At 46.2% G+C, this 25,233-nt stretch overlaps 1 protein-coding gene across 1 annotated transcript in view; it reads right to left on the bottom strand.

Annotated features, from left to right (window-relative positions):
- The window catches only part of sumf2 (sulfatase modifying factor 2), an 86,177-nt gene that overhangs the window by 45,459 nt on the left and 15,485 nt on the right, over positions 1-25,233 (bottom strand). The window contains exons 2-5 of the mRNA XM_068010016.1: positions 24,107-24,251; positions 19,795-19,909; positions 9,607-9,651; positions 1,520-1,670 (exon numbers count right to left, since the gene is read on the bottom strand). Coding sequence (XP_067866117.1) covers positions 1,520-1,670; positions 9,607-9,651; positions 19,795-19,909; positions 24,107-24,251 — 456 coding nt within the window. The remainder of the gene's footprint in view (positions 1-1,519; positions 1,671-9,606; positions 9,652-19,794; positions 19,910-24,106; positions 24,252-25,233) is intronic.

Here is a 25,233-nt window from a genome sequence, read left to right as displayed (position 1 = left end):
GAGGGTGGTTAAGAGTCAACCACATTGCTGTGAATCTAGAGTTATATGTAGGCCAGACCAGGTAGGGATGGCAGATTTCCTTCTCTCAAGGATATTCATGGGTTTTTACAACAAATGATAGTTTCATGGCGCCATTCCAGGCACTAGTTTTCAATTCCAGATTTTTTCATCAATTGAATTTTTTTAATCAATTAATTGAATTTAAATTCCACCAGTTGCTGTCATGGGATTTGAACCCAATGGCATTAGCCTGGGCCATTGGATTACTAGACCAGTGTTATTAACACTACACTACTGTGCCCCCGGAGTGAGATTACAAAACAGAGGATGTTTTATTGTGAATAAAATTGGTGAGCTAGATGCACCACCTCACTTTGGGAGTTTGGTATAAAACCATTAGTAATGACATAGTACAGTCTAAGGCAGGACTGAGAGCTGTTTAAAAAGAGTTAGGATGGATAAAGGAGGGAAAAAAGTCCGGAATGCAGTGTGAGTCACAGACTCTACTGCAGCACTAGAACATAGTCCAAGTGTCATGCTTGCAGGAAAGTGTGTGCCATCTATAGTGACAGAGAACAGAATCAAAATTAGTTGCGATTCCTTCTGCTGTTTAATATTCTCAGACTAGGCTCTCAGTTGTGGCTCGGTTGGTAGCACTCCTGCCTCTGTGTCAGGTGGTTGTAGATTCAAGTCTCACTCCAGGACTTGAGCACAAAAATCAAGGTTGACACACCAGTGCAGTATCGAAGGTGTGCTGCATGGTCGGAGGAGCTATCTTTAGGATGAGAAATAGATTCTGGCCTTGCTAGTGATGCTCACATTCCATGAATGAATTGAAAAAACACTTTATAAAATACTGGCTAGGCCTTAGCTCTCCTGTGTCCAATTCTGGGCACCACACTTTAGGAAGGATGTCAAGGCCTTACAGAGGGTGTAGAGGAGATTTACTAGAATGGTTCCAGGAATGACGAACTTCTGGAAAAGGTGGGGTTGCTCTCTTTAGAGAAGGTTAAGAGGAGATTTGACAAAGGTGACTAAACTATGAACAGTTTTGATAGCGTAAATACGGAGAAACTGTTTCTATTAGCAGAAGGGTCGAAACCAGAGGACATCAGCTTAAGGTAATTGCCAAAAGAGCCAAGGTTGGGGATGAGGAGAACTTTTTTAATGTAGCAAATTGTGATCTGTAATGCACTGCCTGATTGGGTGGTGGAAGCAGTTTCAATAGTAACTTTCAAAGGGAATTGCATAAATACTTGAAGAGGAAAATCTGCAGGACTATAAGGAAAGGACAGTGGAGTACATGTAACTGGATAGTACTTTCAAAGGCACTTTGGGCTGAATGTTCTCCTCCTGTGCTGTATGATACTATGATATGAATTGTTAATATGATTAGCTGAATTTAAAGATATGCATTTCAACATTGTCTTCTGATCACTGAAGTACCCAGGACTATATGAGCGGCTAGTCTAGAACTTAAATTCCATGTAACACCAATGGTAGCATCGTGCAATCATACCTTCTAAACCTCCTCGAGCAGCAAACTCCCACTCTTCCTCAGTGGGCAATCGCATCCCCTTCCACTGACAGAAAGTCTTAGCATCAGTCCAGCTCACCTGCACCACTGGGTACTCCAGTTTATCTTTAATTCCAGAGCCAGGGCCTGCTGGCTAAAAGTAGATTATAATATAGACCGGTTATTCATGAGGATTGTTAGTTGTAAATTATACAAACAATTTATGAACTTCCAGTACAATCACCCAATCTGCTGTTAAATATTAAAAACTTAATTTCCAATTACACATTCCCAAAACCACCATTTTGGTACAATTGGTTATTTATGTGCACTGAAAATCTAAACCAAACCATTCTTAATGAAGAACAACCAGAATGCACAAGCAACCCCTCTAAGTACGTACAGATTGAGATGCTGGCATTAACAAATGGTGCCGAGAAATCTCAGGTTGACCCATTCCCTTCCTTGGGTAGCCTGCAACACCTGAGCTGACAAGTCAAGTCTCTGCCAGACATGCATCACAGTAAGTGCTTGACTTTCCCTTCCTGCAGCAAGTGCCCAGCCTGCACTCAGCATGGGTGACAGCGTGATCATCGTGGAGATCAACAAATCAAAAGAATCGAATTTACCAAATGGCTCCAATAGAAAAAGTACATGGACAAGATTTCACTTTTATAAATATAACTTTAACAATATATCCAAATTCAATGTAAATTAAACATGAATTAACAGTCAAATCACAGTCTATATACAGATATATATCTGTACATTAATTATCAGGCGCAATGAAGATAGATTTCACAGATTTACTGGGCAGTCCTCTCAGCAAAGATGGCACCGCACAGCCACAAGGTTCCTCAAAACTATGAACTTCTTCAGGTAGATTTCCAGCTCCTATCCTCTGAGATGCAAACGCCAATTTTCATTCGACAGCAGCTCCCCTGCAATCCCAAACTCCACCGATATTGTCTCTACTAAAACTGCGCATCCCTCCAGAACTTCCATAGTTCTACTCAACTGCCTTGGCTGCAAAGCTCCACTGGTGTTGCCTAAAGTAACTGGAAGCCACTGCACCAACTTGTATCTGCCAATGGCCAGCTCCCAGAATCAGTTTTTTTCCTCTCTCTACAGCTTCTCTGCTAAAAAGCCTGCAGCCATTTTAGTTCCGCAGTCTGTAAAAGCTGAGCATGAATAGGTCTAGTCACATGACTCTGATCAAATGACCCTGTGTTCGTTTTATCTGGTTTCAGCCAGTTCTGTTTCTCCAGAACCCTGAAGGTTTTAGTTTTATCTTCAAGTCAGAGTGTGTCTCAAAAAAAAGCAAGCTTTGAAACCAGAGTCAGCAGTGCACTTAACAGAATTCCGCAAGTCATCTGTTCAAAAAACTATTGGTGCACGTTCCTCCACTGGTATCGCATTGCTCTACATTGCTGCCACTAACTTACGCCACCAGCTGCTTTACTCAAAAGGGTCTAAGTTTATACAAAAATGGACGAACTGCTGTCAATCTCAACATTCAATGCTTGTTGAAGTCAATGATTGAGAAGATATAATGGGCCGAACTTTGCTGCAAGAGTCGGGAACCTGACGTCAGGACAATTCACAGGTCCCAAACCCACTCAATGAATTTTATGGGCAGCTTCTAAATAGTGGGCCACCTCTGTGTTCACCACCCAGTTAAGGTTCCAGAGGCAGGAGCTCAGGACAGCACAGACACTGCAAGGGAGGCTGGCCGCCCTCACTGCGTGGCCAGTGGGAGCACTGCAGAGGCCCAAACAGGGAAGCACTGGAGCTGCCTTCAGCATCAAGGGAGTGGCTAAGACCTCATGAGGCCCATGGCAATCAGAGACATGCGAATCCAGGAATCCCACACTCAATGACAAGGCTGTGAGATGGGAAGGCAGCGGCCTTGCCATTTTCTACTGGTATCACGTTAAATATCCTTCATCTGTAACACAGCCTCCACCTCCTGCTGTGCAGCCACCTCATTATAATTGCTGGGGTGTGGACACAGCGCACCCTGACAATATTGCTGTTCTACTTCAAGCAGCGCCTGAACTGGGTTCATTGCATTCCTGCCACTGCCAGGAAGGCGCCTCTGAAAAAATCGTGAAGAGGCGGCAACACATCGGGCAACTGGCATGCTGTCCTCTGACCCAAATTTGACAGCCCACTCACCTCCGGCTCTCTGAGAAAATTCCCCTCAGTGACTCATCTGATATTTCTAGTGTGTGGAGTTCGTGATGCTTACATAATATGAAATGACTGACCCTTTACAAAAGTTTAGGTATGCCAGGCTGCTGTCCAGATCCCAGAGCAGGTCACAAGGGAATGGGTTCCAGTTTCAGTCTAACTAAGCCACCACTCTGAAAACACCAATTTCCAAGAGGCACCTTGCTGCTATTTTAAAGCACCACCTGTCCCAGCCAAAGACTACTACAAACTCTTCTACTTATACAGTGTTTATAACATAATAAAACACCCCAAGGCAGGTAATTCACAGAAGCATTATAAAAACAAAATATGACACCGAGCCACATAAGGAGATATTAGCTTAGATAACCAAAAGCTTGGTTAAAGAGATAGGTTTTAAGCAGTGTCTTAAAGGAGGAAATCAAGGAAGAGAAGTGTAGGGGTGGAATTCCAGAGTTTAGAGCCCAGGCAGATGAAGGCACAGCCACCAATGGTGTAAAATCAGGGATGCTCAAGAGGCCAGAATTAGAGCAGCACAGATATCTCAGAGGGTTGTGGGGCTGGAGGAGATTACCAAGATAGGGAGGTGTGAGGCTACGGAGCCATTTGAAGACAAGGATGAGAATTTTAAAAGTAAGACATTACTTGATTAAGAGCCAATGAATATCACTGAACACAGGGATGATAGGGAAACAGGACTTGATGCAAGTTAAGACACAGGCAGCAGAGATTTGGACGACTTCAAATTTATGGAGAGTAGAATGTGGGACAGCAGCCAGCAGTGCTTTGGAGTAGTCAAGTTTAGAAGTAACAAAGGCATGAATGAGAGTTTCAGCAGTGGATGAGCTGAGACAGGGGCGAGGTTGGGCAATGTTCGCGATGGTGCAATGATGTGGTCAGAAGCTCATCTCGGGCTCAAACATGACACCAAGACTGAGAAGAGACTGGTTTCATCACAGAATGTTTCCAGGGAGAGGGATGGAGTCAGTAGGGAAAGGAATTTCGAGCGGGGATTGAGCTGCTTCAGTCTTCCCAATATTCAACTGGAGGAATTTCTGCTCATCCAGTGCTGGATGTCAGATAAGCTGTTTGATAATTTAGCAACAGTGGAGGAATTGAGAGAAATGGTGGTGAGGTAGAGCTACATGGCATCAGCGTACAAGTGAAAACTAATGTTGTGCTTTCGGACGATGTCACTGAGGGGCAGCATGTAGATGAGAAACAGGAAGGGACAAGGAAGGGGAACACCAGAGGTAACAGTGCAGGAGCAGGAAGAGAAACCATTGTAGGTGATACGCCGGCTACGATTAGATAGATAAGAATGAAACCAGGTGAGAGCAATCCCACCCAGCTGGACAACAGTGGAAAGGTGTTGGAGGAGGATGGCATGGTCAACTGTCTCAAGGGTTTCAGACAGGATGAGGAGGGGAGGTTTATCTTTGTCACAATCACATAGGATGTTATTTGTGACTTAGACAAGAGCTGTTTTAATACTCTGGCAGGGGCGGAAACCTGATTGGAGGAATTCAAACATGGAGTTCCTGGAAAGATGGGAATAGATTTGGGAGGCGACAACACATTCAAGGACTCTGGAGAGGAAAGGGAGGTTGGAGATGGGACAGTAGTTTGTAAGGGTGGTGGAGTCAAGGATTGATTTTTTTTGAGGAGAGGGATTTAAAGAAGAGAGAACCGTTAACAATACCAGCAAACATAGGGACCAGGAGGGGAAGTAGGGTGGTCTGCAGTTTAGTGGGAACAGAAGGTGGGTCTCATGGACAAGATGAATTCGGAGATGGTATGGGGGAAGAGGTTTGGCCAGGTGCGCTAGTGGAAGGGAGAGACGCAGCAGAGGCAGTTGAACGGATGGTCTCAACCTTAATGAGAAAAGAGTCCTTGAGCTCCTTGCCATTGTTGGAGGTGAGAGTGGAGGGGGGAGGGGTTAAGAAAGCGGATTAGAGTTGAAAAAAGAAGCCAGGGGTTATCTTTGCATTCCAGGATGATCCTGGAATATTGAGCTGTTTCAGCAAACGGGAGCAGGACAATAATGTTTTACATGGTCCAGCCATATCTGATGGTGGATATCTAAACATGGGCAGCACAGCGGCTCAGTGGTTAGCACCGCAGCCTCACAGCTCTAGTGACCCGGGTTCAATTCTGGGTACTGCCTGTGTGGAGTTTGCAAGTTCTCCCTGTGTCTGCGTGGGTTTCCTCCGGGTGCTCCGGTTTCATCCCACATGCCAAAGACTTGCAGGTTGATAGGTAAATTGGCCATTATAAATTGCCCCTAGTATAGGTAGGTGGTAGGGAAATATAGAGACAGGTGGGGATGTGGTAGGAATATGGAATTAGTGTAGGATTAGTATAAATGGGTGGTTGATGGTCGGCACAGACTCGGTGGGCCCAAGGGCCTGTTTCAGTGCTGTGTCTCTAACTAACAGTTGTCCGGCATATCATTTCACGTCTGCGTCCATTGGACTTAAGGGAGCTGAGATACCTAGAAAAGAAAAATAGGAGCAGGAGTAGGCTATTCGACCATTCGAGCCTGCACCGCCATTCAATACGATCATGGCTGATCATCCAAACTCAGTACCTTGTTCCCACTTTCTCACAGTATCCCTTGATCCCTTTAGCCCTAAGAACTATATCGAACTCTTTCTTTAATATATTTAATGATTTGGCCTCCAATGCTTTCTGTGGTAGAGAATTCCACAGGTTCACCACTCTCTGGGTGAAGAAATCCCTCCTCACCTCAGTCCTAAATGGCTTACCCCTTATCCTTAGACTGTGACTCCTGGTCCTGGACTCCCCCGCCATCGGGAACATCCTTCCTGCATCTAGACGGTCCAGTCCTGTTAGAATTTTGTAGGTTTCTATGAGATTCCCTCTCATTCTTCTAAACTCTAGTGAATACAAGCCTAATTGACCCAATCTCTCATCATACGTCAGTCCTGCCATCCCAGGAATCAGTCTGGTGAACCTTCGCTGCACTCCCTCCATAGCAAGAGCATCCTTCCTCAGATAAGGAGACCAAAACTGCACACAATACTCCTGATGTGGTCTCACCAAGGCCTTGTATAATTGCAGCAAGACATCCTTGCTCCTGTACTCGAATCCTCTCGCTATGAAGGCCAACATACCATTTGACTTCTTAACTGCCTGCTGCACCTGCATGCTTACTTTCAGCGACTGGTGCACAAGGACACCCAGGTCTCGCTGCACCTCCCCCTTTCCCAATCTATCGCCGTTCAGATAATAATCTGCCTTTCTGTTTTTGCCAGCAAAGTGGATAACCTCACATTTATCCACATTATACTGCATCTGCAACAGCCCCAACAAACAAATTTCTCTGCAGCACCTGTGGAAGAGCCTGTCACTCCAGAATTGGCCTTTATAGCCACTCCAGGCGCTGCTTCACAAACCACTGACCACCTCCAGGCGCGTATCCATTGTCTCTCGAGATAAGGAGGCCCAAAAGAAAAAGAAAGAAAAAGAAAAAGAAGAATACTGCATCTGCCATGAATTTGCCCACTCACTCAACCTGTCCAAATCATTTTGGAGCTTCTCTGCATCCTCCTCACAGCTCACACTCCCACCCAGATGAGAGGGGGAACAGCCAGGATGAGAGACAGCAATGGTTTTATTGGGGTCTAGGGCATCAAAGGCAGAGGTGAGGGTGCAGTTGAGCAAATCAGTAGCTGCGGAAATGTTGTAGCGAACAGAGGTCAAAGGCTAGTAGTAAGTGAATAGGAGGATAATTTTTGTCCAGGGATGGATATAGAAGGAAATAATGGTGGGGAGTGGAAGGAGGATGTGGATAGTGAGTGATTCAAGAGACAGCCTTATCTCCAATTGATACGATGGGACTCGCAAGGTCAAGGAGATGGCCATAAATATGGGTTGCAGAGTTTACATGAAGTGAGAGATTTATGGAGGATAAGAAAGCAGTGAACTGAGGAGAGAGAAATTGACGAGTTGAGATGAAGGTTGAAATCACTGAAGTTGTTCAGTGCAAAGGCTGAGGGAGGAAGGCAGTGAAGATATCCTGGTGATAAAATTATCATACTTGGGAGGATGGATCATAAATCATGAAACAAATCATAAAACTCAGAAACTGTAAGGTGACACTTTACAAACAGTAATCATGACAGCTGGTGGGAAACCCATCGGCCAGGAACAGAGTCTAGTGTTCCTGCAGCAGACTGTGTCTTGGGGAAAGATAACCCCTCCTCGTGTTTGCTCTGCCAGTGTGTGCACGCCTCACCCTCAGGCTTGATCTGCCAGTGTGTGTTCCCTCCACCTCGGGTTTGCTCTGCCAGTGTGTGTTCCCTCCACCTCGGGTTTGCTCTGCCAATGTGTGTTCCCTCGCCCTCGTGTTTGCTCTGCCAGTGTGTGTTCCCTCCCCCTCGTGTTTGCTCTGCCAGTGTGTGTTCCCTCCCCCTCGTGTTTGCTCTGCCAATGTGTGTTCCCTCCCCCTCGTGTTTGCTCTGCCAGTGTGTGTTCCCTCCCCCTCGTGTTTGCTCTGCCAGTGTGTGTTCCCTCCCCCTCGTGTTTGCTCTGCAAAGTGTGTGGTCCCTCCCCCTCGTGTTTGCTCTGCCAATGTGTGTTCCCTCCCCCTCGTGTTTGCTCTGCCAGTGTGTGTTCCCTCCTCCTCGGGTTTTCTCTGCCAGGTTGTGCACCCCTCCCCCTTGTGTTTGCTCTGCCAATGTGTGTTCCCTCCCCCTCGTGTTTGCTCTGCCAGTGTGTGTTCCCTCCTCCTCGGGTTTTCTCTGCCAGGTTGTGCACCCCTCCCCCTTGTGTTTGCTCTGCCAATGTGTGTTCCCTCCTCCTCGGGTTTGCTCTGTCAGTGTGTGTTCCCTCCTCCTCGGGTTTGCTCTGTCAGTGTGTGTTCCCTCCCCCTCGGGTTTGCTCTGCCAATGTGTGTTCCCTCCCCCTCGGGTTTGCTCTGCCAATGTGTGTTCCCTCCCCCTCGGGTTTGCTCTGCCAATGTGTGTTCCTTCCCCCTCGGGTTTGCTCTGCCAATGTGTGTTCCCTCCCCCTCGGGTTTGCTCTGCCAATGTGTGTTCCCTCCCCCTCGGGTTTGCTCTGCCAATGTGTGCTCCCACCCCCTCGGGTTTTCTCTGCCCGTGTGTGCACCCCTCCCCCTCGTGTTTGCTCTGCCAATGTGTGTTCCCTCCTCCTCGGGGTTTCTCTGCCAGGTTGTGCACCCCTCCCACTCGGGTTTGCTCTGCCAGTTTGCACCCCTCACCCTTGTGTTTGTTCTGCCAATGTGTGTTCCCTCCCCCTCGGGTTTGCTCTGCCCGTGTGTGCACCCCTCCCCCTCGGCTTTGCTTTGCCAGTGTGCCCCTACCCCAGGGGTTTCAGTGATCAAAAATCTGCCAAGTGATCAGAAATTTCATTTTAATTAAACATCAAACCCAATGGTTCGACAATCAGACAACATATCAGGCAGGTAATGCAATAACTTACGAATTTGTATGAATACAGTAAACAATTTCAGATATGTGAATGTTTAACAAAAATCTTTGCAATCTAAATCAGAACATATAACTTATGCCTCACTTCCAAAACCCATCAGCAAATTGTTGTTTAGATCTCAAAATTCCCTTGTGTTGTATTCCAAATGGAATCATCTGAGGGAAACAAAATTCTTTGCTTTTAAAGGAAAGCACAGGGATGAATCTGATGTATTTGGAGATGCCTCTCTTGTACATGCACACTGATAGTTTGTTGAAAATCAATCGAGGGACATTAATGTCCATGTACTGGCCAGAAGTTACTCTTTCTTAGACAGCAGTCATCAAAATATTCATGACTTTTATTTTACTTTTCTCCAAGTAAGTATATGGCTGTGAAACAAAATGCAAAAGAAAACTAGTCTTTCATTCTACAAGTCTCACCTGTCTCCAAAATGCTTTTTCAATAGGTAGCCACCAAGGAGCAGACTGAAACAGCAATATCAGAAAGTCACTCTTCCAAATAATGTCACAGTACATAAAAATTGCAATTTTTACATTCCAAAGTACCATTAGTGAACTTTATTCTGCACAGTTCATGGATTTTTCTGACTTCCAAAAAAATTGCACATTGCATAAATATTACAAAAATGTGCCTTTCAGTGTAAGCAAAGATTTCACTAGAAACTAGTGCATGCTTACAAACTGTGGCTTCGAATCGAGCAGCAAATAGGACTCAGTACTACAGCTGCAGTTTCTGCAGCTAAGATGGTGCACAACTGCAGACTGAGAAGAAGCAGATAACCAGCCTATGAGGTGCTCACTCCTACTGCAATTTTATCAGTTTTATATCAAACTTTGATTCACTCCATCCCCATCTTTGACGTACTGTTCTGCGGCCCAACATATTGCAATTGTTTTTTTTTGAGATTCCAAAGAGTCAGAGTATAGTACAGCACAGCCATTCGGCCCATCGAACTGCAGCAACTCTTCTCAACAGCAATCCAGTTAGTCCCACTTCCCCGGTCTTTCCCCATATCCCTTCTCCTTCACATATTTATCCACTTCCCTTTTGAAGCTTTTTGAATCCGTTTCCACCACCCTATCAGACAATACATTCCAAATCCTAACCACTCACTGCATAAAAATGTTTTCCTCATGTCAACTCTGGCTCTTTTACCCTCTGGTTAATGAACGATCATTAGAATTTTTTTTTTAAATGGAACATACTAAGAATATTAAGAAAGAAGGAAACTACTTGTAGTTTTAGGATGCCTTGGATAAATGAGAGGTTAGGTCAATTTGGGTTCTTTGTCTTGGTTTGCTGGAGGTCAATCATCTCAGTTTCAGAAAATCATTGCAGTAGTTGCTCAGGGCTAGTCCTGGGCCCAACTAACTTCAGCTACTTCATCAATGACCTTCCATCCATCATAAAGTCAGAAGTGGGAATGTTTGTTGATGATTTCACAGTGTTCAGTTCCATTCACAATTCCAGACAATGAAAGAGTCCGTGCCTGCATGCAGCAAGACCTGGGCAACATCCAGGCTTGGGCTTTTTTAAAAATTCAGTTTCATGGGATGTGCACATTTCTAACAAATCTGGCATTATTTCCCATCCCTAACTGTCCTTGAACTGCGGCAGTCCCAGTGGTGCTGTTGAGGAGTTCCAGGATTTTGATCCAGCGGCTGAAAAGGGGCAAGTAACATTCATGCCACACAAGCGCAGGCAATGACCATCTCCAACGAGAGAATCTAACCATCACCCCTTGACATTCAATAGCATTACTATTGCTGAATCCCCCACTATCAACATCCTGAGGGCTTACTACTGACCAGAATCTTAACTGTATGGCCACATAAAGCGGGCGGGTTAGAGGCTGGGTATTCAGTGGCAAGTAACTCATCTCCTGACTCCTCAAAGCCTCTCCATCACCTACAAGTTACGAGTACTGTGATGGAAGGGGTATGGAATAAGGGGAGGATAGCAATTTGAATTAAAATTGGTATGAAGGGAGAAAACAGAGAGTTAAGGGCAGTGTTTGAGTGGTTAGAAATGGGTAATTGTGTGCCACAGGGTTCAGTTCTGGGCCCACTTCTGTTCATTTCATATATATCTTATCTATCTGATCTTTGGCCTCTTTGTCTCGAGAGACAATGGGTAAGCACCTGGAGGTGGTCAGTGGTTTGTGAAGCAGCGCCTGGAGTGGCTGTAAAGGCCAATTCCAGAGTGACAGACTCTTCCATAGGTGCTACAGATAAAATTGGTTGTCGGGGCTGTTACACAGTTGGCTCTCCCCTTGCGCTTCTGTCTTTTTTCCTGCCAACAGCTAAGTCTCTTCGACTCGCCACACTTTAGCCCCGCCTTTATGGCTGCCCACCAGCTCTGGCGATCGCTGGCAACTGACTCCCATGACTTGTGATCAATGTCACAGGACTTCATGTCGCGTTTGCAGACGTCTTTAAAGCGGAGACATGGACGGCCGGTGGGTCTAACACCAGTGACGATCTCGCTGTACAATGTGTCCTTGGGGATCCTGCCATCTTCCATGCGGCTCACATGGCCAAGTCATCTCAGGTGCCGTTGGCTCAGTAGGGCGTTTATGCTGGGGATGTTGGCTGCCTCGAGGACTTCTGTGTTGGAGATACGGTCCTGTCACCTGATGCCAGCGATTCTTCGGAGGCAGCGAAGATGGAATGAAATGAGACGTCGCTCTTGGCTGACATACGTTGTCCAGGCCTCGCTGCCGTAGAGCAAGGCACTGAGGACACAGGCTTGATACACTTGGACTTTTGTGTTCTGTGTCAGTGTGCCATTTTCCCACACTCTCTTGGCCAGTATGGCCATAGCAGTGGACGCCATTCCCATGCGCTTGTTGATTTCTGCATCGAGAGACAGGTTACTGGTGATAGTTGAGCCTAGGTAGGTGAACTCTTGAACCACTTCCAGAGTGTGGTCTCCGATATTGATGGGTGGAACATTTCTGACGTCCTGTCCCATGATGTTCGTTTTCTTGAGGCTGATGGTTTGGCCAAGTTCGGTGCAGGCAGCCGCAGTCCTGTCGATGATCTTGTGTGGAGGAAAATTCCTTCTTCTGAAGACTTGAATGCATGTGAGAGCAGCAGGGAGAAGAAGAACCCAAACAGCGTAGGTGCGAGAACACAGCCCTGTTTCACACCACTCAGGATAGGAAAGGGGTCTGATGAGGCACCGCTATGCTGAATTGTGCCTTTCATATTGTCATGGAATGAGGTGATGATACTTAGTAGCTTTGAGGGACATCCGCTCTGTGCTAGTAGTCTGAAGAGACCACGTCTGCTGACGAGGTCAAAGGCTTTGGTGAGATCAACGAAAGCAACGTAGAGAGGCATCTGTTGTTCACGGCATTTCTCCTGTAGCTGGTGAAGGGAGAACAGCATGTCAATGGTGGATCTCTCTGCTCGAAAGCCACACTGTGCCTCAGGGTAGACGCGCTCAGCCAGCTTCCGGAGCCTGTTTAAAGCGACACGAGCGAAGACCTTCCCCACTATGCTGAGCAGGGAGATTCCACGGTCGTTGTTGCAGTCACTGCGGTCACTCTTGTTCTTATAGAGGGTGATGATATTGGCATCGCGCATGTCCTGTGGTACTGCTCCCTCGTCCCAGCACAGGCAAAGCAGTTCGTACAGTGCTGAGAGTATAGCAGGCTTGGCTCTTGATTATTTCAGGGGTAATGCTGTCCTTCCCAGGGGCTTTTCCACTGGCTAGAGAATCAATGGAATCACTGAGTTCCGATTTTGTTGGCTGTACGTCCAGCTCATCCATGACTGGCAGAGACTGGGCTGCATTGAGGGCGGTATCAGTGACAACATTTTCACTGGAGTACAGTTCCAGGTAGTGCTCAACCCAGCGGTCCATTTGCTTGCGTTGGTCAGTGATTGTGTCCCCTGATTTAGATCTGAGGGGGGGCGATCTTCTTGATGGTTGGCCCAAAAGCTCTCTTAATGCCATCATAAATTCCTCTGATGTTTCCAGTGTCTGAGGCCAGCTGAATATGACTGCAAAGGTGTTGCCAGTAGTCATTTGCGCAGCACCTGGCTGTTCTTTATGCAGTGATTCTGGCTGCTTTAAGTGCTACAGATGTTAACGCATTGGGGGCTTTCTTGTAGTTTAACAGTGCAATGTGCTTAGTGGCTATAACAGGTTCCAGCTCTTCAATGTGAGATTGAAACCAGTCTGCATTCCGCTTCACACGTTTGCCATAGGTGGTCATGGCTGACTCATAGATGGCGTCTCTGATGTGGGCCCACTTGGTCTCTGCATCCCCTGTGGGAGTGTTTTGAAGGGCTTTTTCAAGTGAATTTAGAAATTTATGTGACAGCTGTTGGTAAGAAATTCTGCTCGTGTTGATGCGCGGGTGGCCCTTCTGCTTGGAGTGATGTAGCTTCTTTGGTCTAAGTCTAACCTTGCTGCACACCAGGGAGTGGTCGGTGTCGCAGTCCGCACTGTGGAAGCTGCGTGTGATTTGAACACAGTTTAAGGAGGCTTGCCTTGTGACGATGAGGTCCAGATGGTGCCAACGACGTGATCTTGGGTGCCGCCAAGAAACCTGGTGACAGGGTTTCGTGTGAAAGAATGAGTTGGTGATGCAGATGTTATGATAGGTACACAACTCCAGCAGTCTCTGTCCATTCTCATTCATCCTTCCAATGCCATAGCGCCAAGGCAGGAGGGCCATGAGTCATGGTCAGCCCCAACCCTGGCATTAAATTCCCCCAGCAGGAACAGATGTTCGTTATTGGGGATGCTACTAATGATATTATGGAGTTCCTTGTAGAACTGGTCTTTAGCTTCAGGTGGGGAGCAGAGTGTTGGAGCATAGATGCTGAGTAGGTGTACTGGACCAGAGGTGGTGAGCAGTCGGATGGACAGTATGCGTTCCGAGCCATTTGAAGGTGGCTCTATCATGCTGAGCAAGGAGTTTCTGATTGCGAAGCCCACTCCATGCTGTCTTGGTTCTTCAGGATCCCTACCCTGCCAGAAGAAGGTGTAGTCTTGCTCTCTTAGAGATCCGCTCACAGGGAGGCGTGTCTCCTGAAGTGCTGCAATGTCCACGTTGAGTCTACTGAGCTCGTTGTTAATGATGGCGGTCTTCCGAGAATCGTTGATTTGTGTAAGGTCTTCCGACAGGCCAGGACACATAGTTCTGACGTTCCAGCTTGCAAAACGAAGGGTTGGTACCTTCTTTCCTTTTTTTGTCGTGCTGTTTGGTGCGGTGTTACAGTCCACTTGTCAGGCAATGACCCTGAGCTCCAAGCACCCATTGAAGCAGGTGGACTGTGGCGGGACAGAACCTTACTGATCGGGGGTTGCCCAGTTTGAGGCGGGCGGTAATTGTCCAGTGAGGTGCGATGACCTCTCCCACCGACAAAGGCAACCCGTGGCGCCCAATCTCTACACCAATTGAGCTGGACTTATAACCCGTAACTGCTGCCTTCCGTGTTGTCTCAGTCGCTGTGAGGCGACTATGGAGTGACCTCTCCATGGCGCATGCCTGGGCGGATGTACGGAGGTTGTGAGTTGCCCAAACGTCAAAACCCCCCTCTCGGCCTTCCTGGTGGGGTCCAAAGGAGTGCAGAGCACGACGTTTGGCACCGGTATGGCTGCAGGAACTGCCGGAAACATGCCAAAGGTGACACATGACCGCCTTCGGGGTTCCGCTCCGGATTTTCTGTTAGGGTTTACTCCCTTAGCCTTGGTCTCTCCCGAGATGCCCACAAGGCAGTGGGGTTGTTAGGGCCCCTGCTCAGGTGTAGGTGGATGCCGGTGGGAGGAGGTGGGGGGAAGGGGGTGCGGGAGGGGAGGGATGGATGGAAGAGGGTGCGAGGGGGAGCTGGGAAGGGGGCTGCTGGGGGGTAGAGAAGGGGGTGCAGGGGTAGGGGGTGCGAGGGGGGAGCTGGAAAGGAGGTGCGAGGGGGTATATCAATGACTTGGATATAGGACTAGAGGGAGTGGTGTGTAAATTTACAGCTGACACCGAATAGGAGGTCGAGTTAATTCTTTAGAAGGCCAATGGAAACTGCAAAGGGACAATGATGGCACAGGGAATGGGCTAAAAAGTGGCAGGTGGAGTTCAGTCTGTAAGTCAAGGATGCATTTTGGTTAAAATAATAACAGCTATAATCATAGGCTTGGGACGGTGGAGGAGCAGAGGGATTTGTATGGACATTAAGGGCAGTACCTTAGGTTGATGAGGCTGTAAAACAAAAAGCTAATAGAATTCTAAGAGTAATCAAGAGGTATCAAACATCAATGTCATGAGGTGACAATGAGCCAATATAAAACCCTGAGACCTGAGTTCACACTAAAGGGAGGATAGATATTGAGGCTTTTTGGGTACAATGCAGATTCATGAGGATGCTACCTGGTGGAAGGACATATGAAGCTTGAAAAGTTGTTTTTTTTTTTCATTAGAACAATGCAAATTACCAGATAAATATGATAGAGGTGATTAATATAATGAAAGGATAGGACAGAGTACGTAGAGGCAGATCGCTTCCAGTAGTTGAGGGGTTAAGAACAAGGGGTCATAGACAAAAGATTGATGAGGTTATTAATACTATTGGTAAGGTTTATTACTATTGCTGGGTTATTAGTATTAGTAGGAACAGGGTCTATTAGTAGTACCAAGGTTTATTATCCAATATAAAAGCAAAATACTGCAGATGCTAGAAATCTGAAATAAAAACAAGAAATACTGGAAATACTCAGCAGGTCTGGCAGCATCTGTGGAGAGAGAAGCAGAGTTAACGTTTCAGGTCAGTGACCTTTCTTCAGTTCTGAAGAGGAAAATAAGACTGGCAAAGAGAGAATATGAAATAGAATGACAGTCAACATAAAAGGGAACCCAAAAATCTTCTGCCGACATATAAATAGTAAGAGAGTAGTAAGAGGAGAAATGGGGCCTATTAGGGACAGAGAGGGCAATATATGTTTAGAGGCACAGGCCAAGGTTAACATACTTAATGAATACTTTGTATCAGTGTTCACTAAGTAAATTGCAGCTGACAAATATCAGTAGAAGTAGAGAAAGTAGAGGCAATGGAGAGGATATAAATTGAGAGGAGGGAGGTACTAAAAAGATTGGCTATGCTTAGGGTATATAAGTCCAGATGGCTTGCATCCCAGGTTGCTAAAGGAAGTGGGGATGGAGGTAGTGGAAGGGCTTGCCTTAATCTTTCAATCTTCCCAGGATATGGGGGAGGTGCCAGAGGATTGGAGAATAACAGAGTGAATAGTCAGAAGCTTTTTCCCAGGACCAAAAAAGTAATCTCCAGATTACTCCCAGTACCACGTGCTAGTGAGTATAGAAATAGGAGGATGGAGCAGATGAATGCGTGGCTGAAGAGATGGTGCAGGAAGAAGGGCTTTAGATTGCTGGGACATTGGGACCAGTTTTGGGGGAGGTGGGACCTGTACAGACTGGACGGGTGCACCTGAACAGAGTCGGAACCAATGCCTTCACTGGGCAGTTTGCTAGTGCTGTTGGGGAAGATTTAAACTAACTTGCCAGGGGGTGGGAACCAGGATGTAATATTAGGAAGGATAAACAAGGTGCACGAATGATTGGGAGAAGCAGATAGCACTAGAGTAAGAAATAGTAAGGTATTAGGTAGACTTGTTGACAATACAAAACTAGATGAAAATGCAAGCTGTGAGGAGGACACAGGGTGAAGAAGGGAGTTTGGTAAGTGAGTGAATTTTAAGGTTAATTTCTCAAGACTAGTTTTTGTTTTCTTTACATCTAGCAATAAATTGAAATTCCTGTTTCAGTTAAGAGGTAAGTTAGGTTTCTTGCAGTTTTAAACAGGGCTACACTAACACTCAGAGTAGCTGTAGCTAGTTAATTAGATAGCTAGCTTAAACCGGTTTCTGAGCTGTAGCAGAGTTGACACAGCATTGTTTTCTGAGTATGAATTCAGGGGACTTTCAGTGCTGCTTAAGGGCACAGAGTGTTAAGAAGGGAGTTTGGGTAGGGGGGAACATAAATTAACAAGAAAATGAATGAGTGTACAGTGGGAGTTTAGTGCATGAGGGAGGGGCTCCTTTCTTTCTTATACCTTTTTTCAGCCTCCAGTAGCTGCCTCTCTCTTTGGTACAGGGGAAGAAGTTGATTGGTGAGTAACTGGTCAGTTATTTTACTTCTCAATGTAACAAAAAGTTTTTAAAGTTACATTATGGCAGGTCAGCTTGGCCAAGTGGAATGTATTTCCTGCGGTATGTGGGAGATCATGGACGCGCCAGGTATCCTAGACGAACACATTTGCAGGAAGTGTCATCGGCTGCAGAAGCTTGAGCTCTGGGTTTCGGAACATACAGCCTTTAGTTCTGTCTTTTTACTATTTACTCTAGCCTTAGCTGCTTGCAAATTCTTAATTTCATACATTCTGTCCCTTTCTGCCATATTGCTACCTTGCTCTCTTGTCTTGTCCTCTCTCTTCAATTTATTATATCTTCTCTCACTAGATCCCTCGCCCTCACGAATTATATGACTCGCCAAAACACTGGTCCCAGTACTATTCAGGTGAAGGCTGTCCCCCACTTTCCCCAGTACGGTGCCAGTGCCCTATGAATCGAAACCCATTCCTTCCACACAAACTTTGTGTCACGCATTTAACTCTCTAATCTTATTACCCTATGCCAATTCGTTTGTGGCTTAGCTAATCTTTCTTTCTTTCTTTTCTTTCTTTTGGGCCTCCTTATCTCGAGAGACAATGGATACGCGCCTGGAGGTGGTCAGTGGTTTGTGAAGCAGCGCCTGGAGTGGCTATAAAGGCCAATTCTGGAGTGACAGGCTCTTCCACAGGTGCTGCAGAGAAATTTGTTTGTTGGGGCTGTTGCACAGTTGGCTCTCCCCTTGCGCCTCTGTCTTTTTTCCTGCCAACTACTAAGTCTCTTCGACTCGCCACAATTTAGCTTAGCTAATAACCCAGAGATTATTACTGTTGAGGTTCTACTTTTTAATTTAGCACCTGGCTGCTCATACTCCCTCAACAGAACCTCTTTCCTAGTCCTATCTATGTTGTTGGTACCCAAGTGGACCACAACTACTGAATCCTCCCCCTCCCACTGCAAATTCCTCTCCAGCCCCGAGCAGATGTCCTGAACCCTGGCACTGGGCAGGCAACACGGCCTTCTCGACTCTCGCTCTTGGCTGCAGAAAACTGTCTATCCCCCTGACTATACTGTCCCCTGCTACCACTACATTCCTATTTACTCCCCTCGCTTGAATGGCTTCCTGTACCACGGTGCCATGGTCAGTTTACTCATCCACCCTGCAGCCCTCGCTCTCATCCATACAAGCTGGAAGAACTTCAAACCTGTTGGACAATTGTAAGGGCTGACGCTCCTCCACTTTTGTCTTCTCGATCCCCTTACCAGCCTCACTCACGGTCACACCCTCCCGTCCCTGACCATGGACCAAATCAGAAGACTCTATCCTATGGGGTGTGATTGCCTTCTGGAACCAAGTATCTAGATAACTTTGCCCCTCCCTGATGCAACATAGTGTCTGTAGCTCGGCCTCCAGCTGGCTGACTCTAAGCAGAGGCTCCTCGAGCTGCGGATCACACTGCTGTGGATCACACTCGCGTCCATGAGCTCCCACATACTACAGCTGCAACACATTACCTGCCCTGTCATCCTTATTGTTTTAAATAACTAACTAATTAATTAATTAATAGGAAACACTCACCAGCCAATCTATTAAGCTTTACTACTATTAGTAAATAAAACCTTATAATTTCTAAAATCACCCGCGTTTAATAAGATAAAACTCTCACCAACCAATCAACTACTTGTTTTCCTGTGACATCACTCTTTGCTTTTCCCCAGAACGCGGACTAACTGCTGAGGTGGACTGGACAGGCCAGGATATCTCTTTTACACTCACTGTGTCTCGCTCTCTCTCTTTCCTTCCTGCCGCCAACACGCATTTAAATTCTCTGGGTCTCGCGCTCTCCCGCCCCCCCCCCTTTTACACACTCCGGATCTCGCGACCTCTTGGTCCTTCCCGCCACCACGGCTACTATTTTAAAGTCTCTGGGTCTCTCTCTCGCATGCGGGTGTTCCTACATCACATGTACTGCAGCAGTTCAAGAGGGTGGCTCACCACCACTTTCTCAAGGCAATTCGGGATGGCAACAAATGCTGGCCGAGCCAGCGATGCCCACATCCCGTGAAAGAATTTTTTAAAATTATACCATGCATTGTATGTCCCCTGTTTCTCTTTCATTATTTACATTTTTCTTCACTGAATTTCATCTGCCATAGTTCTGCACACATGCATATGCCATCTAGGTTTTTGTATAACTCTTTGGCTGCCCCAACCCTAGCAATGAATCTGACGAATGTACAACATGTTTCTGCATCTCGATTCTTCATGTAGATCAATAAAGTAAATGTCCCCTATCTGTCAACACTCCTTTCACAAGTACCTACCACTGCCTTTCTGTTAATTTTGAGCCCCCTCCAAGCTTTAATATGTTTCCAGCTCCCTTATTAAACATTTATATTGCTCTTTATAATATTCTGCTATTTTAGTGTAATATTTAAACCCTATTTCAGTAATGGGAATTAAACAGAAGTTATTATACCTCAATTCTTTGTGTCACTTTGCTTTTCAATTCTTCTGATACAAAGTCTTCAAATACAAAACTCCAGCCAAATGACTCTGCTTCTGTTTTGTATTTCCTTGATCTGATAAATTCTCTGCAACATATTGCAAAAGGTTAAACTAAATAAATGTTGCACTAACACGCACTGGCATTCTGCTGTGCTATTCGCTAGTAAATGTTGCACTAACACGCACTGGCATTCTGCTGTGCTATTCGCTAGTAAATGTTGCACTAACACGCACTGGCATTCTGCTGTGCTATTCGCTAGTAAATGTTGCACTAACACGCACTGGCATTCTGCTGTGCTATTCGCTAGTAAATGTTGCACTAACACGCACTGGCATTCTGCTGTGCTATTCGCCAATAAATGCTGCACTAACACGCACTGGCATTCTGCTGTGCTATTCGCCAGTAAATGCTGCACTAACACGCACTGGCATTCTGCTGTGCTATTCGCCAGTAAATGCTGCACTAACACGCACTGGCATTCTGCTGTGCTATTCGCCAGTAAATGTTGCACTAACACGCACTGGCATTCTGCTGTGCTATTCGCCAATAAATGCTGCACTAACACGCACTGGCATTCTGCTGTGCTATTCGCCAGTAAATGCTGCACTAACACGCACTGGCATTCTGCTGTGCTATTCGCCAGTAAATGTTGCACTAACACGCACTGGCATTCTGCTGTGCTATTCGCCAGTAAATGTTGCACTAACACGCACTGGCATTCTGCTGTGCTATTCGCCAGTAAATGCTGCACTAACACGCACTGGCATTCTGCTGTGCTATTCGCCAGTAAATGCTGCACTAACACGCACTGGCATTCTGCTGTGCTATTCGCCAGTAAATGTTGCACTAACACGCACTGGCATTCTGCTGTGCCAATCGCCAGTAAATGTTGCACTAACACGCACTGGCATTCTGCTGTGCTATTCGCCAGTAAATGCTGCACTAACACGCACTGGCATTCTGCTGTGCTATTCGCCAGTAAATGTTGCACTAACACGCACTGGCATTCTGCTGTGCCAATCGCCAGTAAATGTTGCACTAACACGCACTGGCATTCTGCTGTGCTATTCGCCAGTAAATGTTGCACTAACACGCACTGGCATTCTGCTGTGCCAATCGCCAGTAAATGTTGCACTAACACGCACTGGCATTCTGCTGTGCCAATCGCCAGTAAATGTTGCACTAACACGCACTGGCATTCTGCTGTGCTATTCGCTAGTAAATGTTGCACTAACACGCACTGGCATTCTGCTGTGCTATTCGCCAGTAAATGCTGCACTAACACGCACTGGCATTCTGCTGTGCTATTCGCCAGTAAATGCTGCACTAACACGCACTGGCATTCTGCTGTGCTATTCGCCAGTAAATGCTGCACTAACACGCACTGGCATTCTGCTGTGCTATTCGCCAGTAAATGCTGCACTAACACGCACTGGCATTCTGCTGTGCTATTCGCTAGTAAATGCTGCACTAACACGCACTGGCATTCTGCTGTGCTATTCGCCAGTAAATGCTGCACCAACACGCACTGGCATTCTGCTGTGCTATTCGCCAGTAAATGCTGCACTAACACGCACTGGCATTCTGCTGTGCTATTCGCCAGTAAATGCTGCACTAACACGCACTGGCATTCTGCTGTGCTATTCGCCAGTAAATGTTGCACTAACACGCACTGGCATTCTGCTGTGCTATTCGCGAGTAAATGTTGCACTAACACGCACTGGCATTCTGCTGTGCTATTCGCCAGTAAATTTTGCACTAACACGCACTGGCATTCTGCTGTGCTATTCGCGAGTAAATGTTGCACTAACACGCACTGGCATTCTGCTGTGCTATTCGCCAGTAAATGTTGCACTAACACGCACTGGCATTCTGCTGTGCTATTCGCCAGTAAATGCTGCACTAACACGCACTGGCATTCTGCTGTGCTATTCGCCAGTAAATGCTGCACTAACACGCACTGGCATTCTGCTGTGCTATTCGCTAGTAAATGCTGCACCAACACACACTGGCATTCTGCTGTGCTATTCGCCAGTAAATGCTGCACCAACACGCACTGGCATTCTGCTGTGCTATTCGCCAGTAAATGTTGCACTAACACGCACTGGCATTCTGCTGTGCTATTCGCTAGTAAATGCTGCACCAACACGCACTGGCATTCTGCTGTGCTATTCGCCAGTAAATGCTGCACCAACACGCACTGGCATTCTGCTGTGCTATTCGCCAGTAAATGCTGCACTAACACGCACTGGCATTCTGCTGTGCTATTCGCCAGTAAATGTTGCACTAACACGCACTGGCATTCTGCTGTGCTATTCGCCAGTAAATGCTGCACTAACACGCACTGGCATTCTGCTGTGCTCTTCGCTAGTAAATGTTGCACTAACACGCACTGGCATTCTGCTGTGCTATTCGCCAGTAAATGCTGCACTAACACGCACTGGCATTCTGCTGTGCTATTCGCCAGTAAATGCTGCACTAACACGCACTGGCATTCTGCTGTGCTATTCGCCAGTAAATGTTGCACTAACACGCACTGGCATTCTGCTGTGCTATTCGCTAGTAAATGTTGCACTAACACGCACTGGCATTCTGCTGTGCTATTCGCTAGTAAATGTTGCACTAACACGCACTGGCATTCTGCTGTGCTATTCGCTAGTAAATGTTGCACTAACACGCACTGGCATTCTGCTGTGCTATTCGCTAGTAAATGTTGCACTAACACGCACTGGCATTCTGCTGTGCTATTCGCCAGTAAATGCTGCACTAACAGGCACTGGCATTCTGCTGTGCTATTCGCCAGTAAATGCTGCACTAACACGCACTGGCATTCTGCTGTGCTATTCGCCAGTAAATGTTGCACTAACACGCACTGGCATTCTGCTGTGCTATTCGCTAGTAAATGCTGCACTAACACGCACTGGCATTCTGCTGTGCTATTCGCCAGTAAATGTTGCACTAACACGCACTGGCATTCTGCTGTGCTATTCGCCAGTAAATGCTGCACCAACACGCACTGGCATTCTGCTGTGCTATTCGCCAGTAAATGCTGCACCAACACGCACTGGCATTCTGCTGTGCTATTCGCCAGTAAATGCTGCACCAACACGCACTGGCATTCTGCTGTGCTATTCGCCAGTAAATGTTGCACTAACACGCACTGGCATTCTGCTGTGCTATTCGCCAGTAAATGCTGCACCAACACGCACTGGCATTCTGCTGTGCTATTCGCCAGTAAATGCTGCACCAACACGCACTGGCATTCTGCTGTGCTATTCGCCAGTAAATGCTGCACCAACACGCACTGGCATTCTGCTGTGCTATTCGCCAGTAAATGCTGCACCAACACGCACTGGCATTCTGCTGTGCTATTCGCCCGTAAATGTTGCACTAACACGCACTGGCATTCTGCTGTGCTATTCGCCAGTAAATGCTGCACCAACACGCACTGGCATTCTGCTGTGCTATTCACCAGTAAATGCCAAAGGATGGACCTCCAATGGCTCATTTTGTTCAGGTTGAGCTGAAGTGGCCAGAAAGGTCTCTGTTTTGATTTCTACCTGTGCTGATTCTCAGCCGTGGAGCCATGGTTGCCCAGCGTACCCTAGATTAGGGAGGGAAAGATCAGCCTGGGCTCCCAGTATCCGACAGAGCCTGCTATACATCAATGCTCGTGGCTGTTGGATGAGGAAAGAATTAGGCTCAGCTGTGACGCCTGGGTTGACACATAAAGAGCAGCCATATATGGGCATCTGCATCCGACCCAACTCAATACCTCAGTCGAGTGAGAGGAGAAGATTGATTAAAAAGGGGAAAGAGTAAAAATACAAATCTGATAATGGGATTTCTGTATTTTGTTTATGTTCAATTACTCAATCATCAGGGAGATTGATTTGACTGAAATACTAATCCTCACCTGCACTGCACTCGATTCATCACTTCCTTTTAATTATTGTGATATCAGCATGTCAGCCAATTTGTTGCAGGAAGTAAGTGGAGCAGAAATAAGCCCAGACAAAAGCTCTGAATATTGACATTAATTGGGTTTGATTTATTGTATAGCTGTCACAAGGTCAATATGACAAATGTGGTTTAGGACTGGGTAAAGAGTCTATCTCTCTTTTCAATGTTTTACAACAGTGTATACAAATACTTCAGCTACAGAATTCATTTGGGGGATTTTTCTTCCACACTGTGAAGCTACAATAGTCACCAACAATTACTTCACTAGAAATTATTTCAAGCAATGTATTTTAAAAGCAAATCATTATATTTGTCTAACCTAAATTCTGCGTTGGTGACTGGGCGCTGATATATTGCAAATGGTTTCACAGTCACTTTTCTGATTGGAGCTTCTCCGTCTCTGGCATCGGCATCACCAGTGCCCATATGAAACATCCCACCGGGCAGCTTCACCACAACATTATCTAAAAGATCACCACATACACAAGTTATTAAAAAACAGAGGGGGAATAAAAATAATAAGGAAGGAAGACAGTGCCTAATGGATAGAAGTGCAGGACAGCATTGTTGCATGTTTGTTCTATGCTGGATAATCTACTCTGTCCAGAGCCACTGATTATTCTGATAAATGGACCTCCAATTTCCTGTGAACCAGAGTGTGCCCTTAACTGCCCAATAGCTCGGGAAATTAGCGAGACGCAAGCATTGAACAGCAAACCCTTTGGCTCATGGGAATATATCATGCATGGTCATGCATCTTCAGTAGGCAGATTGACCAGTGCTCGGGCGACAAACCAGCAGTAATCAATAATTACAGACTTTGCTATCCGCTTGAAAATATCAAAACAATAAAGATGTTTCTCTTGTGCTACCTCTCAAGATAGTATTGTTCACTCATACACTCACTCACTTGCTACGTGGAAAGATTCCACTGATCTGATTGAGGTCATAAGCTCAAAGCCCAAAATCAAAAGCTCCAGGCCTCACAGATATCTGTCACTGACCCAGCCCATCTTACAGACTTTGCACTGCAGCCAATCAAAGCCACTGCCGGACAATGCCTGGAATTGCATGGAATGCCTTGAATCATTGATCTGGGCCAAATATTTTGAAATACCTGCTTGGTATGTCTTGGTCCTAGCGGTCAAGCCAATAATTACCAAAGATTTCCAAAATAACATGTCTCTGCCTTACACTGAGCTACACAATATTAAATAGACAATTAAAAATGTCAACATTACCTAACTAGAGTCTTGTGTACATTGTGGTCAGCACACAAAATCCCATTAAAAAAATGACCAAGAAAATAAAATGCTTCATTTCATCATAACAACTGGGGGATCCGGTAAATCACAAAGTACGGACAAAGAAAAATTATAACTGAGTTCTAAAAGCTATAGGTTGCTGGGAGAAGGGATGACTGATCCATTCCTGGGGTAGTATTGA

The sequence above is a fragment of the Heterodontus francisci genome, chromosome 30 (assembly GCF_036365525.1).
Source record: "Heterodontus francisci isolate sHetFra1 chromosome 30, sHetFra1.hap1, whole genome shotgun sequence".
In the NCBI taxonomy this organism is placed as follows: Eukaryota; Metazoa; Chordata; class Chondrichthyes; order Heterodontiformes; family Heterodontidae; genus Heterodontus; species Heterodontus francisci.
The sequence above is the reverse complement of the archived record's forward strand: the minus strand, read 5'-3'. Positions and strand labels throughout refer to the sequence as shown.